This window comes from Anoplophora glabripennis, unplaced genomic scaffold (assembly GCF_000390285.2).
Source record: "Anoplophora glabripennis isolate ALB-LARVAE unplaced genomic scaffold, Agla_2.0 scaffold450, whole genome shotgun sequence".
Taxonomy (NCBI): domain Eukaryota; kingdom Metazoa; phylum Arthropoda; class Insecta; order Coleoptera; family Cerambycidae; genus Anoplophora; species Anoplophora glabripennis.
In genome coordinates this window covers 25828-47212 of record NW_019416561.1, presented here as the reverse complement: position 1 = coordinate 47212, position 21385 = coordinate 25828, and the positions used below count along the sequence as shown (strand labels likewise).

Here is a 21385-nt window from a genome sequence, read left to right as displayed (position 1 = left end):
GAATGGACATGTTTCTTAGACCAGCTCAGTTGATTCAGAAATATCGAATTCTCAACATATAAGTCCTCACATATTATTTTTATCTCGTGAAATGAGACGATCGTTTTATAAATTGGGTGTGCCTAAAAAGCGTTATCCTGTGTATGAAGTAAGTGATAAGAATCTGGGTACCTTCGTAATACGCGATAAGAACTTAGCGCTGACGTAAGAACCACGTCTGTGTTACCTTTAGATTATCATTTAAAGAGTAAAAAATACTGATAATAGGCAATCTAGAATACTTAAGGAAATTCTGTACGTAAATGGAACCTTAAAATATTACGATACTTAATAAAACTGAAATATAACTTTATTCATGGTATTAGATGTGTTTATAACGATGAAATAATTTAAATCAAATCTTAAATGATTAAAAAAACTTAATCAATTATTTTGTACTTTTTCATCTTTTGTCTTATCACAACATCCATTTTTTAACACAGCACAGTGACGAATCGAACAACGTTCTCTTTCTTCTTCTGTAAGCTTTAACATTTGCCTTCTTTTTTAGTCTTTATTTCAGTACCAGTTTTATATACTCCTTACGAAATTTAATAATATTATTCCATCATGCTCGATTTTTAAGTTTACTAATCTACTAAAAATTCTCAGTGGTGTTGTTGCAATTCACAGTCAGTCAGCTAAAATTTGATAGTTCTAAAATAACTATCTAGATTAAGATAATTAAAAAAGTTTCACAGTATCTTAAGTATAAGAAAAGAATAAGCCAATAAAGTTCTGTTATCGGAAATACAGTAACAATTAATTTACCGCGCTTGGGGCGTGCCTTGAAATTTTCTCTCTTCTCTTCAACTAGGAATTAAATTCCTTTCTTTAATTTTTCATTCATTTGTTTTAATAAGAACTTACGCTGAAAATGCACAGAACGATACGTTTAGGAAGAAATACGCCTTTGTAACTGCAAATCACAGTACGCACTGCAAGTTGTTGCGGTGAACGCCATGCCGCTAATGTCTTTCTAGCTCGGGTGTCGAATGCGGTTAATTCCAAGAAAGCGACGCAGGGGTCTTCTTGGAATTATATTTCAACAAATATCGTACGGACTGTACATAATATATCCATAGATGTAGTTAAAAAGAGTGAACACTTTTTTATTTTTCATTCAACGCAAAAAGTTATTCTAGTTAAAAAATTCTACATATGCTCAAACGTACAAAAATTTTCTTTCGATCAATCTATACGGGGTGTGTTCTACAAATATATGATTTGAAACACAGTAGTTGATTTAATCCTTAGAATTCAATCATATTTTTCGGCAGTTAAACATCGCGTAAAAACAAAATTATTTTCCAGTATTTAGTATACAGGTACAAGATGTCCCCATATCATCCATATTTTAGCATTTTGGAAACTATCCTCTATAATTAATAATTAATTTGTAGTACAGTTTTATTTCTGAGAAGTTAGATAGACCTTGTTAGTAGCAAAATAAATATTTTCTGTGTAGGTAAAGTACCTTTTTCAAGTAAGGTATCAAAAAATTTTATTGGGAAGAGTTAGCCACAATAAGAAAGTGTATTCATATACCAAATTCGAATAAAATTGCACAACTTTGATATATTTTCTTTGACAAATCACTAAATAGAAAAATTAAGATCAATTGTTAACAAATTTGAAACATTAATATTCACTTTAAGTCTAAAGAACATCGAATGAAACTGATTTTTCCATAAAGAGAGCACTTGCAGGATGGACATATTTAAAAAATGAAAGTGGACCAATTATTGCTTTAAAATTTGGAAAATGGTAATACATTTTAATTTTGAGTGACTTTTCTTACTAAAATTTATATCTTCTATGGAAAAGCTGCTGCCTTATATCTCACCTACACCTACTTGTTTGTCAGGACTTTTTCATAAGTAAAAATAATTTAAAAATTATTTTTTAAATAAACAGATTCATTCTTCAACAAATGTAAAGTTGCTACTCACGAATTTTCTGTGATAAAACATCAACGATTAAGGTGGTCTAAGTATGTTAAACGTGAAAAAAATTAACTATATATGCTTTTCTTAATTAACATAGTGTATTATTAAGTAATGGCAACAGAATCATAACTATGTGATTAGCTGAAACCCAACAAACTTGTTCTACTATACGGCAACTATCCCAGAAGGAAGAGTTTAAATGCAATAAAGATTACTAGAATTAAATATGTTTACCTAACATTAAACATACACATGTTACTGCTATCAGAGGACATTTTGACCTACAAAATTAATAGGTTTAACGATAACGAAATCAATATTGATTTCTTTTACTTCAAATAAAGTATACTGAGACATAGACCGATATAGTCTTGTACAGAAGATAAAGACGATAATCAAATCAATAGGTACGTCGAATTCAAGAGAATTAAGGTCTGGTTTTGATCTTCGTCGTATTTTTGCATATCAATGGAACAAAAGAGCATAAATAATGTCTGATACATTTTCAATAGTCTTCATAATCGTATGTGTCACAATAAGAGAAAACTAAAGTAGTTATGAATACATTAAAATTGTTAGAAATAAACATATAGTAAATACTCGGAAGTCCTTATCCTACACACAACAACAATTTATTAAATTTCCGATATATCTTTTCTATTAAATTCTTTAAGCATGGAATTGTTTTTCAATGTAAAAATATTACAATGTTATTAGAAATAGACAAATGTAAGCAGTGATGTTTGAATTTATTAAGATATCCTTGAACTAAAAGTGCTTCTTATTAATTAATTAATTGTTACTTGTGGTCGAATTGGTTGTTGAATAATGATATTCTAATCGTGGTCAGGATAAAACGATCTTGACATATTTCCAACAAAAAAGAAATGCAAAAGAAATTTAGTAAATAACTGCCTGTTTGATTATTTATTTCAAAGTAGGCAAGTGCCTAAGTAATTACAAGGAAAAACTTAATACCAGTACTCGATTCAGTAATAAATATCGACTAGAATGAAATAAAAGTAGGTAATCATATCTTCCCATAGATATATATTACTAGAGTTTTGATTCAACAAGATTGATAAAAGTACCAATATATTTTTTAAAGACTTTAACTAAGCTTTAATTATATTACAACAATAGAACTGTAGCCTATTTAAATTAGTCTTTGTTCTACATTAATTATGCTATAAATTTTGTTGTAAGTGTATAACAGAATTTGGAACCCTTTATATTAAGATACAGTTAAACTGACCAATTCCTAAATGTTAGAATTAAAAGACAAACGATAAAAACACCTTATAAAAACGTATGATGAACCCTTACGTAGACTGAAGAGGCTGAGACACATTCCACTTCGAATATGAAGCAGTAACTAACTCATTGGAGATATAATTTCTAATTAGCAGGAGAATCTTCAAAATGAAAATTTAGTGGGCAGGCTTCAACACCTGATCAAGGCAACAAACCTAATCCCTTAGAGGATACAGACAACAATGCAATAAGCCTACAGGTTGTAGTGTTGGGGCCATCATCTCCTCCTGGGTGTGTGTGTCTATTAACGTAATGTAATGTAAACTAGTAACACATGATATAATCAATTCATTCGTATTCAATAAACTGTAGAAAACAAGCAAGAAATTTGCTTTCATAGAACGAATATTATCGTTTCCTGTTTTTCTTACCAAAATAGAATTCAAGCTTACGATCTTTGCATTAGAACCGGCAATGTGTGTTTAAATATTTTATGCACAACGGAGGTAAAGCTCTACGGAACCACTTTTTGGCGTTTTATTTACACTGACTCTATTTATCTGTTGCTAGCAGCAATAACAGCTGAGTGTGTATCAACTAAATGGAATAAATTCAATAATACATAAATGGGACCTGTTCGAAAAAACGCTCGGATACGTAAAAAAACTATAAATACTTTTGTTTACTTTTGTTTAAAACGCCTGGCCTTAGCAACGTGTTGTCTGCCTGCATGACAGTAGTTGTCAGTGTTATAGTCGTTTGAATTTCGTTAACTGCATATCAGAAAAATGGTTCATTTAATAGAAATGCACAAAATAACAATTCTGCAGATGATTAGTTATGGAGATAACACACGGACACAAATGGAAGTTGCTCGCTTATTTCATGAAAGTGTTCCAAATTTGCCGCCTATATCCCAAGGGACAATTAGTAAAATAATTCTATTTCGCGAGCTTGGATATGTAAGGCAGAAAAAAAAGCAGTTGCCAATGCAATAAGTGATTATACCAAATTGGATATTATGCTTGACTTGAGGAAATCTCACATCTAGTCGAAAAGCAGTCCCAATGTTCGATGTTCGATTCATCGATTATTCGAATATTAAAAGAAAATAAAATGCATCCTTATAAAATGAAACCAACTCAGGAGCTCATGGATGACAATTTTGATAGGAGAACGTATTTTTGTGAACAAATGATGGGCAATTTTAGTGCACCTATACACTTCATGGTCATGCTAATCGTCAAAATTGCTAATGGTCTAGGAAAAATTCTCACTGGATTACAGAAGAACATACGCAATACCCTGAAAAGGTTAATGTTTGGGCAGGAATTGTTAGAGATCATATCATAGGTCCCTTTTTCAATGATGGCCATTTGAATGGCGATAATTATTTAGCACTGCTCCAAAATAACGTTGTGCCAACTTTGACGAACTTATATCCTGATCCAGCAAACTCACAAGTTGCAGCGAATATGATATGGTTTCAGCAAGGTGGAGCACCACCTCGTTACCAAATCAATGTCCGGTAGTACCTCAACCGAATCTTTCCAAATCGGTGGATGGGGAGGCGAGGATCGATGAAATGGCCAGCACGATCCCCTGATCTGACACCATTAGACTTCTTCCTACGGGGATATGTCAAAAGTATTGTATACAAAACTAAACCCCTCGACTTCGCTGACTTAAGAAGACGAATAACTCTTGCGATTAAATCGGTCACGCCTGAGATGTTGAGTAACGTTAGGAGATATTTCTATTTAAGATTAGGATGTTGCCAAGACGTTCGCGCCGAGCATTTTGTTTGAACATCTCCTACATTGACATTAGTGTTTTTTTGCTTTTATACATTATCAATAAATAAATAATTTCTGTAATTTTCATTTTTTAATGTTAAGTTTTACAATAAATGAAAACACTTAATATTTCCGAAACAGTTGAAGATAGGTATAGAACATTGTACATGAAATATGTGTAGAATTTTCTGAAGAATCCAAAAATTGAATAATATACAGGGTGTTGCATTCATTTAAAATAAGAAAGTTGATATAAAGCACTCTTACATGACACACCCGGTATAAAAAGTTTTTGTTGAAAAAAATGCGCAACTAAAAATACCAATCCACGTGTCCGTGCGTTTTTCGAAAACACCCCCATTTATTTATTGTTGAATTTATTCCATTTGGCTGATATACAGAATTTATATCATTTAAGAGTTACAGAAAAGTACAATTTGCCAATGTTATTCCACAGGTGCTAAAATCATAATAGGACATCTGCAAGTGATTTCACAATTATCAATGTCGTTACTTGGAAGAAAAAGAATTAAAACCACTTTTATTCGAAGGAAATAATATGTTTGTTAGAATTGTTAGTGCTATTTTCTATTAAAATGTCTAACTATTGTATGATAGTGGAATTTGTTCCGCAAAGGTCTGAAGGAAGTGGGCTTTTTCACAATTCCTTCAGACTTAACTAGCATTTAAGAAGCAAAAGGCTTGGATGGATAGTTGGAAAATCATTGAGCTTACAAAGTCCAAAATTAACTTTTTTAGGTTTAAAACGTTTTATATCAGGTTATACTGTTCTATGTTCCGTGTGCTAGCTGTTAGGACAAAAAACAAGTAAAAAGTACAGTCCTTTTACCAATAAGACCTGCGGAAAACAACAAAAATAACAAAATTCGCACTAAATACAACCACTATTTGCAGATGTCAGGAAACAACCCGAAAACAACCACTTTTAAGGTTTGTAGTGCTTCAATTAACTTTAAATCAAAGTCGAAGAAGACCAGTAATAAACCTAAATCATGTACCAAATTTGGTTCTCCCACAGTAAAGAGATATTAATTTTTTTCAGGGGTGCAACTTTATATAGAGGTAAGCTTGGTTAAATTAAGATATTTTTAACACTCTTACATGCACCTGCCCTGTGTCGGTTCTTAAGCGGGACACCCTGTATATCAACTTAGACTTCTATTAAAGTCAGTATCTACAAATATGTAGCCTGCGAATATAATAATCTAAAGCTTAAAAAAGTGTAGCAAGAAACAAAAAACTGTTTAAGAATTTTCTTGATTTTATGTTTTGGGTAAAAGAAATAACTTCTATTCTTATTTGGCTACTCCAAAATCTCCGCTACATCAAAAGTGCCAGAGTTATCGTAATAGTTATCATATAGCCTCTCCCTTACCAGACACCCTGCAAGTATTGTAGAGCATAATTATTACATTAAAGACGAGTCTACATTAACTTCAATATTTTATAATAAAATATCCTATAATTTTATAATTTATTTAGTAAACGATTAATCCAACGCATCACTATTACTGTTAAAAGTAAAAATTTATTAATTGTTTGCTTATTTTAGGTACTTTATTTATTACATTATATGTACTTAAATTTTTTTTTTTTAAGACATTATTTATAATAGTGCTAATATTAATCTTATAGATTTTATGGTTTTAGTAATTTATTCACAAACTAATTTGTTGTTCATGTGTACATACATCATAAACTATTTGTATCTGAAGAATTTTTATATGAGCGGAAGGAATGATATCTAATTTCTACGTCTAAGAAAAGTCTTGAAATCATTTTACAATAAAAAGGTAAGGTAGTAAGTTTAAAACAAGGCTGAGTTATTAATCACAATAATACCATTACTTGTCACCAAGGTCTTGACTTGTCTATTGCTTAAGCAATAATATTACAATTTCAGTTAATAAATAACCCTAGCCAATTTATTTTGTGGCAAAACTAATTTAATTTAGGTGGATTTCGTTGAATCTTAACAATTGTATTGTACTAAACACCCAGATCCCAAACACTACTTAGTTTCGTAAAGCAAAAAATAACGATTCATGTGATCATAACTCCTGCTTAACTTGAGTTCAATATATTTACAATTTTTGTCGTCTAACCGATAAGATTTGCCCTCCTTTTACAGTTTGATATGATTGTGTGTCCAAGATACTGTTTTATCTAAGACTTCTTTATAATAAAATATGTACTTATTTATTGATAAGTGCTACAAGGAAACAGTTCTAAACATAATTTAAGGTTTATGTATATTAGAGCTAGGTTATCTAATTGAATACGTTTGTAGATGCATTTGAAGATAGTACGTCAGTAAAGATTGTTTTTAATTGTAAATGACGTGTCTCTAGAAAATTTTGAGTTAAGTGGAAATAATTATAATGCTAATAATAAGTTATGCTTTACATTTTACGTATATTCATTTTTATGTACTGAAAATATTAACTTTTTTATGCTGTTCGTATAACGTCATTTACGATAAGGACAAGCCAATTAAATTGAGTCAATTAACAGAAAAACAAAAATTAAGAAAATTTCAAAAAAATTAAAAAATGGGTATTCTTATTCTTTAGTGTGCATATTGTCTGTTCAGTTATAGTTTATTCATTATTTATTTTTAATAGGTTTAATCCATATATTTCTCAAAAAAATGATTAGTCCAGTTATATTCTGTCCAAAAATAAGGCGAAGAAAAGTAAGTGAACCGGGAACGCCAATTTTTTTGTATGTTGTGGGGGGTGCTTAGAAAAGCTTAACTTGAGATTTGAGACCAAGATTTCCTATGTGCATTTTCCGCCATCTTGGAAAAAGGGGTGAATTTTTGTTTTTGCTATAACTCGGTTCCCCGTCGAGATAGAGAATTATTGTTTAGTTGTTTTTTGTTCCTCTTTCTACGGTCTACAATTTAGGTTCTATAAACTTTTCACCTATTATTGTTAGTTGTTGAGATATTGAACAAAATAGATAAAAATTCAACGATTCGATCTGGTTTTTCGGGTTTTTCTCTTTTTCCTTAATACGTATCGAAAACATGTTTTTTATAAAACTTATAGGAGGTGTTTGTACGAACAATTTGGTGTCTTTGTTTTTTCCCTAGCGTGATAATTGCGTATTCCATCGCGTCGCGAAGTCGGCAAGTCCGTGCGAAGTTTCGATTTTTCCGTCCGCGCGGTTTTCGCGATAAGTCGGTTTTGTTATTTTTTGTTTTTCTTCCGCGATCTACAATTTAAGTTCTATAAACTTTTCACCTATCATTGTTACTTGTTGAGATATATAACAAAATAGAAAAAAAACTCAAAGATGCGATCAGGTTTTTCGGGGTTTTCTCTTTTTCCTTGATACTTATCGAAAAAGTGTATATTATCAAACTTGTAGAGGATATTCGAACGAACAATTTAATACTTTTGTTCTTTCTCTAGAGTAATAATTGCGGGTTCCATCGTGTCGCGAAGTCGGCAAGTCCGTGCGAAGTTCTTATTTTATAGCTCGTGTAGTATAAGTGTAGCGGTAATCAACTTACACGTACCCACCTAAACAAGTTTCTATAAGATTTGCCGTTTGTTAGGCGTTACTGGTGGCCCACCCTGTATACGTGGTATAAAAAATCCGCGGCTCTTTCTCTCTAACTGGTACGATGTAGCGACTACCAATTAATAGCAGTACTATTTAGAAGCAGTATTTTATTATTTACGCCAATTTTCATTCATACCTACTCTTTATTAAATACTTGGCAAGTATTTGACAAGACAACGCAATGTGAAGGCAGCTTTACAAGCCTAAAGTAGCTAAAAGCCTAGAATAAGGTAATTACTGGAATAATCAGCTGTCAATAAATATCGTGTGCGCGACAAACAACACTTCAATTGACTTAAAACAATTAGTAATAGAATTTGAAGACTTGGCATTGGACATTAATCATACAAGATGTATTTTAGAATGTGTAAAAGAAAGGCAAGGCCATTGATAACGCATAAACGTCAAAAGCATTTATAAAAATAACATTCACATGCTCGGAATAAAAATAGTACAAACACGAGAACGGGCCGCTAATATTATTTTAACAAGTTAATTCCACAGTTCTCGTGATGAACCAACATCTTGGTCATGGGCGGAGAACTGTTTTTTTATTTTTCGTTCTGTGCATAATTTCCAGGGTTCATTATCATTTATCGCTGTTTATTATTGGCAGTTACAGGTAACAGAGACTTCAGAGAACTACCAAGAAAGGATTTTCCATAGCAATGATAATAACTGGATAATCCTTGTGGTTGGGTGCAATGATGTTATGTGCAGCAATTATCACAAACTAATAAATATATTAATGTGTTTTAACATTTTAAACTCAGTATTTACATTGGAGTATACCAATTACGTTTTCAGGAAATATGTATTTGGAAAATATGATTTATTTATAAGCTTCGTATCGAATATTATTTTTATACACAGTATGAATTGAAACACGTAATAAATAGTAAGTAAATAAAATTCAAGGTTTGTAGAACATCAAAATATAGAATACCCAATTGTTCATAGGTTTGTTTTTTTTTGTTTTTTAGATACCTACAAGTTTATATTATGATATTTTGGAGTATAGGTATTGCAAGGATCACTAGCGTCGACCTTTTTAAAGACATTTTGACTCTTTGAAGATAGGTTTTCTGCATTCCCAAAAAAAAAAATGGAACAAATTTCATATTTTTCCTAGTTGAAAATTAAAAAATCGCTAAAACAGGTCAATTAATAAATAGAAATTGTCACTTTCAGCAATATTTTCAATTTTTGTTGAGCCATGTCTGACAGGCCTACAACATTACCGACATTTTATTTGAATAGGACCCTCTATATTTTCTAGTATAAATAGATAGATAGTCTATCTAAAGACGAATTCAGCGATATTAAGCCAGTCATTATAGCTTTTTTTCGGGAACAAATACTATTAGAAGTTTTTTTGCGGAATATTGTTTAGAAACGTGTTATAAACAAAATATCAAAAAATCAACTAGAGACTAGTTGGGAAACTTTTTTAAAACAATGGTCAAAGTTATGGAAAAGCGTTTTTTTGACTCGCGTAAAAAAACTGTTATTCATAGAGAAAAAAGGTTTATACAAAAAAGGTAGGTATTAAATAAATCTGTAAAATAAGACAAGTCCGATTAAATTCCGATAATTTGTTTATGCGCAAGAGCTCAAAAATGGTCGAAATTGTCCGCTTTTTTCAATTGCTAATAATTAATGCAATTTTCATCGCAGACACTTGTAATTCAGGATTTTTGAAGCTTTTTGCACCCTTAATAAGTGGTAAAAATTTCAGCCCAAAAACTTCATTAGCTTGGCGTTGGCGGAATTTGTTATCTAAGAAGATGCTATTTTCAATTCATTTTTCCCAAGCTCACAGGCGTTGTAGGGTTTCGATCATTAGTTGTTTTTGTACCTAAATAGTTGTATTGACATATGCATTTACTGATAATTTAATTTTTCAAATTTAATTTGTTTAAAAATGACTGAAAAAATGTTAATATTTATTACATCGTTAAGCGCGCATGCTAAGCCTCGCCTTCCCCACTCGTTCGCTAGACCAAGTAATAGAACGCATCGCCGCTATCTTCTTTTTCGAAATTAAATAGTTGAATTCACCTTAATGTTAATGTAGGACATGAAAATATAGCTCTTAATGTATACTCTCTCCAAATTTCGGCTCTTAATATTAATAATTAAGGTCACTGCGATTAAATAAATAAAAAAAATTATCTCAGCTTCTAATCAACTTACAACAACGATTTTTTTTTAAATTCGAAGAAAACTAAAGTATAGAGGTTACTATTTTATTTTATAATAATTACCTATCTTAACAATTTAATAAATATTAACATTTTTTCAGTCATTTTTAAACAAATTAAATTTGAAAAACTAAATTCTCAGTAAATGCATATGTCAATACAACTATTTAGGTACAAAAACAACTAATGATCGAAACCCTACAACGCCTGTGAGCTTGGGAAAAATGAATTGAAAATAGCATCTTCTTAGATAACAAATTCCGCCAACGCCAAACCAATGAAGCTTTCGAGCTGAAATTTTTACCACTTATTAAGGGTGTAAAAAGCCTCAAAAATCCTGAATTACAAGTGTCTGCGATGAAAATTGCATTAATTATTAGCAATTGAAAAAAACGGCAATTTTCGACCATTTTTGAGCTCTTGTGCATAAACAAATTATCGGAATTTAATCGGACTTTTTTCATTTTATAGGCTTATTTAATACCTACCTTTTTTGTATAAACTTTTTTTCGCTATGAATAATAGGTTTTTTACGTGAGTCAAAAAACCACTTTTCCATAACTTTGACCACTGTTAAAACAAAATTTCCCAACTAGCCTCGAGTTGATTTTTTGATATTTTATTTATAACAGGTTTCCGAACAATATTCCGCAGATAAACTTCTAATAGTATTTTTTTCCCGAAACAGGCTCTTTCATGTCTACAATGACTGGGCTAATATAAGGTTACACCTACTTTTCTGTCATAGTTGTCAAAAATGGACGAATTAAATGAAAACAATAACTTAGTACTAACCACTTTTTATTTTATTACAGCAAATGTTCAAAGTGGCCCCCATTAACCATTGCACAATGCCCAATTCGGTGTTCAAAGTTATCAATTACATTTTGAATAGCATTTGGTGTTATGTTTTGAACTTCTTCTCTGATACGACTTTTTAATCCTTCGATAGTGTCTGGTCTCGATCACATACACTTTGCTTTTTTGTATAACCCCACAAAAAAGTCTAGTGGGATTAAGTCAGGGGAGCGTGGTGGCAATTCAAGAGGCCCTTTTCTGCCTATCCACCCATTTGGGAAAACTTCATTAAGGTAATTTCTTACATCGAGGCGAAAATGTGGAGGGGGCACCATCTTGTTGGAATCAGACATCACCAGCAGGCATATCGTGCTCATTAGGGTTAGGAAACTTAATTTCATGGCTGGAATCATCTGAAAACGCAAAAAATCCAAATAAATGTCGCCTGTCAAATTGCTCTCAAAGAAATAAGATCCCAGTATGCGATTTCCTACTATTCCAGCCCAATCATTCAGTTTTTCCGGACGTTTCTTGCATCCAATGCGAACTTTCTGGGCTCCAAAACCTAGTATTTTTCGTGTTCACTGTTCCGTTTAAGCAAAAAGTTGCTTGGTCAGTGAAAATTATGTAATTTTTTAAGTTGGGTTGTCTTTCAAATAAATTTCTAATTTCTTCGTAAAACGATAATCTCCTATCTGTGCCACCTGTCCATAGTTCTTGTAAGACGTTAATTTTGTAAGGATATCACTTTTGAAACTTCAGAGTTCTGTGAACTGAGCACTTCGACAAGTTGAAGTTGGCTGAGATAGATATAATGGATGAGTGAGGATTTTCAGTAACGGCGAGCATCATATTTTGACGGTCATTTTTGCTTACCATTCGTCGCCTTCCTGATCCAGGTAAATCTTTTAACCTTCCGGATTCTTCAAACTTTTTGGATACTTTACTTATTGTAGCTCGACTGGATACTTAAGATGAAATAAGTCACATACCCCCGGTTCAATCATAATTAGAATTTCAATTCTGTTTTTCGCTTAAACGGGTAACCATTGCAAAATGCTTTAAAATATGTAGAAAAAATTTAATAAAGATTAGGTACGTTTTTTAAAGTACCGAAGAGACCATGATTATTTGGAATAGTCGTCAGTACAACATAAAAGACAATTTTTTATATTTTTTTTGAGAATTATGACAAAAAGTAGGTATAACCTTATATCGCTGAATTCGTCTTTAGAAGGGCGATATATTTATACTATAAAATGCTATGGGTCTGTCAAACATGGCTCAAAAAAATAGAAGATATTACAGAAATGTGACACTTTCTATTTACTAATTGACCTGTTTCAGCGATTTTTTAAAATCTGAACTGGAAAAAAATATCAATTTGATTCAATCATTTTGGGGACACATTGTATATGTATGTACATTCCAAAGTAACTATTTTAATTGCTAAAAAGGTATCGTGTTCGAGAAAAATAAGTTACTACTAACGTCAACATCGATATGCGTTGTTGTAGAATTATAAAAGTGGAAGAACATTTGTTCAAGAATACAAAACTGTAAAAGTTGTCACAAAAAAAATATTTGCGTAGCAAATATATTGGTCTTAATAGTAGTGCCAAATTACTTTGAACACTCTCTTAAGTATATGCTATTTATAAATTGATAATCTACTTTGTAGTCAAAATAATAAATATAAATTTGTTTAATATTGTTAAAATATAAGTTTTTACCAATTTGCGGAACATTTTATTTATTATTTTTCCCTTAAATATTATACTTATATCATATTTTTATTTCTTGTATAAAAATATGGTAATAGAAAACAATTATTTTGTGGACAGAGAAATAAATCTAATTTTTAAAGTTTAAGCAAAAGAACTACAGTTACCTGTGGTCATTAGTGAGGTAAGAATGATTATTAGTTATAAAATTCAAAAAATAAATTATAAATAAATATGATTCAGGTATTTCATAAATGCAACAAACTGAAAATATTTCTGCTGTAAAGCACACATATTCCATTAAAAATATTTATGTTTATATTGATTTCCAGGTCTAAAATAAGCACTCGGTTATCTTGATTTTATTGCTGCTTTGATTTAAGTTATGCAGATATATTTAATATTTTAGTATCGCTTTAAAAAATCAAATCCTTTTTATTCTGTTTTTACAACATCAAACGTCCATTTTCAGAATCTTGAATAAATTAGTCTTATTTTTTAACATATTTCTCTCACATACCAATTTCTGGTTGAGTTATATTCAAATTTATATATTTAAAAGCTAAAAACGTCAAGTAACACTAAAATTTCGCGCAGTTTTAAATATTACGACGATGTCACAATTGTTTTATTCTCATTGTAACCATTGTTTATAAACAGCGCTGGTTCTACTTTTATAAAGTTGATAAAAACGATAAATTATAAAATGACAAATTGCTTCAATATATACATTAAAATAAATCACGCAAAGAATAGTTTAAGTCTACATTAGCTTAAAAAAGATTTTAAAATGTATTAAGACAATGTTTGTTTTATTATTTTAATTACTCACAAAATTTTTGATGTTCATTTTAAGTATACCCCAATTAAAAACCCAATTGCCTTTATTACAACAATAGAAGACTTGCAAGCGTTCTTTATACAAGGAGTATGGGGAAAAATATATATATGTAGTCATGATTTTTCTACTTGTGTGTCAAATTTGATTTCATTTCGTTGCCTGGCTTATAAAACCAATTACTAAAAGATTATCAGAGTCAATACATTTTTAAGAAGGGTTAGAATAGTCTTAGAAATATCCACGAATTAATAATTACACTTACTCACATTTTAAAGTAAAATATTGTTCGAACATAAAGTCAGTATAGTCGTTAACTCATTGAAGATGAACCTAAAAATGGAAAACAAGCCCGTCGTTTAAAAGTGTCTATTGTCAATAGCAGTAAATCTGAATCAAAAGATGATTAGTTTCAGCAAGGTAGTTTCCAACCTTATTTGCCCTAAACAAAAACTGTCTAGGTGGCAAAATTCTCAAAATCATTGAAATCTTTGAATGCAGATCCTACTTAGACAGTAACAAGCGAAGATATGTCACTGCTATTACCGTCATCGACCTTCAAAAAACTCCCGGACATAAATTTCAGTTAAAAAGCTAATGATAACTGTTTTTGGAACCAAGCAGGAATCACCCTCATTGAATATTATAGAGCATTAAAATTACAGGAGTTACATTAATAAAATTGTGTATTATTGACCAAAAACGTATTGGTTTGCATCACAAAGTGCCTTACTCTTTCTTTACGACAAGTAAGTTCACAAAAATTCCACTGCATATTCTCTGAACTGGACTACCCTCTGTGGTTGGTTCCAATTGATTTCCCTTTATTCAGGAGAAATTTCACTTCATAAACGACAACTAATTTAATTTTTTTCTGGTTGAATAAAGTAGTTACATGCCAGGCGAAGCAAGTGTATTGAAAAATAACGGATACTATATTGGAAAATGTCTTTCGTTTCATTAGTGTGAAAACTTGCATAATATCCCTCGTATTTAGTACCTACTGTTTGCGAAATAAACACGTAATTTGAAAATTACACTTTATCTACTTTTAAGTAGTATTACTAGAATTTTATTGAATGTGTAGTGTATTATTTAATGAACATTACAATAACATAGAGACGTAAATAAATTACTACCTGCTTCATTTACTAAAAAAAGGTCCTGACGCAATGTTCATTAATTGTTTACAGTGATGTAAATCTATTAATTTACTTTCATTGTTAATATAAATATTACTTAAAGCAAGCTATATAGAGTTTGTTAATATTTATGTTCCATGTACCTGCTCTGAAAGTTATCTTTTCATTGAAAATTTATTATTGCAAGAAATGTAATTACTTGAGCTTACTAAAGCCCTTCGTGAAAGTGACTGCAAAAAAGTGTATTACCGAAATGAAATTTATGAATTTCATGGAGTAATATTCTCCGCTTTTTTTGGTCGGTGGTAAAATGTAGTAATCTAATTCATTTTGTTCTAGATATAATAACTGCAATATTTAGGAAACGTCTATTTTTAGAAATTAAAGTATAAAACATACAACAGACATGCACATAGACATAGAATATATTAATTGTAATAAAATCCTGACAGGATCGATAATTTAAAATATAATCTTAAGTAATGATATATCAAATATTTAAATGTATAGGTGTGTATACATTTTAATAGCATTTTATTAGGTTTAACATAGATACGACTAATTAAGTGAATTATTTTACGGGTGCTCCAATGACAACACCAATCGCTTCAATTAAGTTTTATCTAGAATTAATCAAAATTTATTTTAGAATTGTGCTACTGATAACTATTAAATACTTTTTTACTATTTAGATTTGCTTTTTCTCTTTTATTTTGTTTTATTATTTTGGTATTACCAGAGATTTAAATTAATTCTATTTCTTTCAATATTTATGCAAATCGATAGTACTGACTTATCATAATAATATGTCAATAAATGTACAATTTTAACAGATTTTTTTAATTTTGAATTAACTTGAAATGCGTTAATTTGACGATAATTTAAAAATACAAGACCTAATAAAATAATGTATAGCTAATTAAAAAATATGTTAAGAACTTCCTAAAACTGACAATATAATTTTAAATTTCATATTTACTTACAGTACAACCAAATTAGGTACAATTAGAGAAAAAAAAATTGTTACCTGGATTTTTATAAGTGGAAATGGCAAAGGGGCTTATAATAAAAGTAAATAAAATAAATGCGTGAGCAGCGGTGGCGGAGGATTGATTTGGGGGGTTGAAAGTTGTGAAAAATTGTCATTGGAATTTCTGGCAAAAGTTGACGTAAAAACAAAAAAGTATCCGATACAAAAGTTGTAGATCATGCAAAAATCTACAAGTTTTGTAGGGGCTTGGTGAAATTGTAGATTTATGTGTCTTAAATTTTTTAGATAAAAAAAAGTTTCCGAAATATTAATTTTTTCTAGTGTGAAACACAAATAGAAAAATCATAGTATAGAGTTCTGTACTGTAGAAAAATAATTTTGGGTCAAACAACGAGACACATTTTTTTTTATTATTTTCCGTAAAATTGAATGGTGTAATCAGTTTTGATTTTTTTTAAATTTAAACAAATTATCAACAATTACTGAAAAATTCATTGTTGCAAGTCATTATTTATTTTTTTGCATTTTAAGCATGTTTTTGAACTGCGATTACAGATTTTCTTATTTCACCAAAAAGTATGTATGTATGTTAAAAATGATCACCGGCAGAACTCTGTACGATGATTTTTCTAAGCAGAATTTTTTTTCTTTAAAAAAATTTGTGATTATTTTAGACACAAAAAGGTATATTTTCAGCAAGTTTCGTCAAAATTAAATTATTTTTACGGAAAAGAGAAATAAAAACCGAAAAATAAGGATAAAATCTGTCTTTCGCATTTTTCTCGGAAATTTGAAGGTTATCTTAAAAAGTGACCTATACAAAAGTTGTAGATTTTTGCACGACCTACAACTTTTGTATTGGATACTTTTTCGTTTGATGCCAACTTTCGCCAGAAATCCCAATGATATAATTTTTAACAACTTTTCACCCCCCCCCCCCCATTAAACCTCCGCCACCCCTGCTCACGCATTTATTTTTTTATGTTTATTATAAGCCCCTTTAGCATTTCCACTTATAAAAATCCAGGTAACAATTTGTTTTCCCTCTAAATGAGTTATTTCGATCGGTCTGTACAATCCGTATAGCTTTTGTAGATGATTTCAATAATAGAATTCTTGTTATAGTCACTGGTAATAGTTATTTAGAACCATTGTGTGTAATTATGTTTAAACTAATAAATGTAATTTGAGGCACTATTCATTATTTGTCTATTCAGCGATTTCATAAACTGCGATTAAAAAGTAAAAGGTTATTGAATAGAATAATTGCAGAATAATTATTTTTCGACAATGTACAATTTAACAGATTCTTATTTATTAGCCTATGATTTACTGGTGTGATTTTATAATGGAAATTTCCTAATCGTACAACGTTTCGTGAAAGATTGTTTATAGGAATAATGTGTAAGCTAGAATAAAATACAGTGGAAAATACCACGTGATGTTTCTAACCTTATATTTAAGAAAAAAGCCTATTTTTCTAGAATTTGACTTGTGTTGGAAGTCATGTGGGCAAGTAAAGTTTAATAAAATACATAACATAGATCGTAATATGTTTTAAGTAAAGATATTTTCACATTAAGATAGTAGATACAATTTATCAAAATAATCAATGAATATTTGGAATAGAGGAATCGGTTTGACTTCGTTAGTTGTTCATAAGGAGGGTACTGTACTGTAATTCAGTCTGGAGGATTTCGTATCATAATTCATTCCTTTGAAGTAAACAAGAAATAGTGGCGAAAGGTCATAGCCCCCTTATTCTTCCGTACGGGCGCCCATGTTTCGGGCAAGTAATGTGACGTTGGTCGTGGTGCGCATGCGAAACCTACAATAAAACATGTGACTAGATGTATTTCATTATATGAAATTAATAGGCCGAAATATACGAAACTGAACTGGAAAATCATTAATTAAAAGGTTATAATTAACCGCCGAACCGTTTATGTTATTCCAAAGAGAACACCGATCAATTCGGTGCCGGCAAGGGTGTATAAATTTAGTTCGATATTCTGGTCTAGTTTACCGCAGAGAAAATCGCGCAAGTTCTATCCCGAAAGGGCAGGCTAACAATAACTCACATGACAGGAGTGTAACTCACCGTTTATAAGTGGAAAATTATGGCCGGGGTGTCCTAAAAACGATTTTAAACCACTTTCTAACAGTATGGGTGAGCCGCGATCTTTGTAGCTCATCTCACTGTCACTGTCACTGAAATTATATATTGAACGCGGAATTTTGGCGGTTTTTTTGAGTGGTGTTAAACACCCCTCAACTCACTAGCATCAAAACGGGCCGCCTGCGTAGCGGTGTCGGGACGAGGAGTGTAAAAACACTAGACTAGGGACGGACGGGCCACCGCAATCAATTCGGACTAAAATAGTTGGCTCTGAGACGCGACATTACTGCACTCTAGCGCGCCGAGCCGCGGTGCTCCGGGTTACAGTCCAAGGTTGATAACGCAGTGATAATGTTTGAAAATTACACATGATAAATTAAACGGTGTTATGCTGTAATACCATTACAACATAACCAACGCGGCCGCGTCCCCCATTCACGCTCGCTGACACAGATTTCGGGCGCAAGCGCCTGAACTGCTGCAACCCTCCCTACTGATCCGGACTGATAACAATCGTCCGGAGTTTATAGGCGCGAACCGTAAGCTTCCGATTTTCTTCAGCGCCCCACGGACTAGCATAAGCGCAGAGTGAACCAAGGACTACATACAGAGCGCTTCCATAACCCGCCACATTCAGACCAGTGCCAGTAGACACCTTGTTTTTAAATGAAGTAGCAAAAATGGCACCAGTGAATGTTTAGGCAAAACTAAGAGGATTGAATTAAAAATACCTTATATGAAAGTTGCACCCCTGAGTCGATATACCTTTTTAAAGGAGGAGATTGAAATTCACATTTTAATTTTTTTCTAGAGACACGAAGCCTGGTATGAGCATCCTACTGATAAAGAAACAACTTTTCAATATTTGTTCGACCATTGGCGTATTTTAAAAAAAAGTGAAACAGTCAACCCCATTGCAATATTTTATTAGAAATTTTTTATATGAAGCAAATTATTTATTTGGGAAGACTGATTTATTACCTCTTGTAATTTTTCGATAAAACCAACAGTTTTCTAGTAAAAAAATTATTATAAATGCGTCATCATTCACCAAAGGGGTAATTGCGAAAATAAAAGGATTCGAGAAAAATACGAAAATAAAAAGACGTCACTAAAAGCTTGTTTTTTTTTTAAATGTTTATTCTTGAACTTTTTTTCTGTTTAAAGGGTGATATTTTCAGTAGAAGTTCTTCAAAATTTTTTTCATTCATTCCTAATGGTTTTTATATGCATCCAAGTCACCTCTATAGTCTGTTTGGAAATGAAAGAGAGTAATAAAACCCCGAGATAAGAACCGGCCATGGGCGTGCTAATATTTCGTTTCAGGTAATTATCGGGTAACACTAATGCTAACAAAAATGACAGGGATTGGAAAATCGACTATCTACAGACTTTTAAAGGAAACAAAAAATGAACAAGATACTGTAAATCCCCCAAAATCATCTACAGGGAGGTCAAAAGTCGTTATAGATGATTTCTTCAAAAATGTCATTCGCAGAAAAGTACACTCATTTTATTTTAAAAAAGAAATACCAACGCTAAACAAAATTTTAAGTGAACTTTCAGAGGACAACGATTTGCCAAAAATCAGTAGAAGCAAATTATGGGCCGTCTTACGAGAGTTGAATTTTTGCTGGGAAAAGCAGAACAGGAAGTCAGTTCTTATCGATAAAGATGAAATTATTTGTTGGCGAAGATCCTACTTAAGATCAATTAGAAAATTCCGTGACGAAGGGAGGAATATTTATTATCTAGACGAAACTTGGGTCAACGAGGGATATACTGTAACAAAAGTATGGCAAGATAAAAATGTAAAAAGTTTTCGACAAGCATTTTTGGATGGACTTTCAACAGGGTTCAAGGCACCTTCAGGTAAAGGGCGAAGATTAATAGTGACACATATAGGTAGTGCCAGTGGTTTTGTAGATGGCGGTTTACTTTTATTTGAATCTAAAAATACAGGTGACTATCACGAAGACATGAACGCAGATGTTTTCGAAGAGTATTTTACACAGATGTTGGATCTTATTCCTCCGGGGTCTGTAATTGTCATGGATAATGCCAGTTACCATTCACGGCAGACCGAGCGGACGCCTACGACTGCTTGGAGGAAAGCCGATATAATTCAATGGTTATCCGGAAAAAACATTTCTTTTGAAACAAATATGGTGAAAAAGGAACTTTTGACACTTGTCAATCTTAATAAAGATCAGAAAAAATATGTTATCGATGAAATGGCAACAAATCGCCAAATAACGGTACTACGGTTACCACCTTATCACTGTGAACTTAACCCAATCGAATTAGTCTGGGCGCAGGTAAAAGGAGATGTAGCGCGAAATAATACGACGTTTAAATTAAGTGACGTGAAAATTTTGTTAAAAAATTCCTTGGAACGAGTAACTGCAGATAACTGGCAAAGATGTATACATCATGTACAAAAAGAAGAGGAGAAAATGTGGGAACTCGATAATTTAATTGACGTTACTGTGGAACCTATCGTTATCAATCTAGGAGACGAAGATAATTCATCAGAATATTCAGAGGATGAATTTTAATATACCTACTTTTTTATTTTCTTTATTGTACATTTATACAACACTACATTTACTCACCATAATTTGAATTTTCAAAATACATATATTTTTGTGTGGAATAAAAGTCTATTCATTAAATTTAAATAAATATTTTGATAATAATATTGAATAATTTTATTTGAATTACTAAAAACCCTCTTAACCCGGTTATGATGCTTAAAGTAGCCTCATGTTTTGAAATGCTGTTTTTATATTGTTTACTTATAAGAGAAATGGACCGAGAAATTGAAGCGGCATAGACAAAGACGGATTGTCGGGGATTAAATTTTAGCTACCTGCTACAATTTAGTACAGTCCGATCGCACAAAGTTTTGTTAAAAGTAGACCTCATCTATACCGA

General features: G+C 31.4%; 1 protein-coding gene across 3 annotated transcripts in view; it reads right to left on the bottom strand.

Moving 5' to 3' along the window:
- LOC108911494 (hepatic leukemia factor) overlaps positions 1-18759 on the bottom strand; it is a 303997-nt gene extending 285238 nt beyond the window's left edge. For 2 of the 3 annotated variants that reach the window (XM_018716445.2, XM_018716446.2), the window contains exon 1: positions 18431-18759. In XM_018716445.2, the coding sequence (XP_018571961.1) occupies positions 18431-18524 (94 nt within the window). In that variant the 5' untranslated portion in view covers positions 18525-18759. The remainder of the gene's footprint in view (positions 1-18430) is intronic. The other variant, XM_018716449.2, reaches the window with a different exon arrangement.
- Between the last annotated feature and the right edge of the window lie 2626 nt (positions 18760-21385).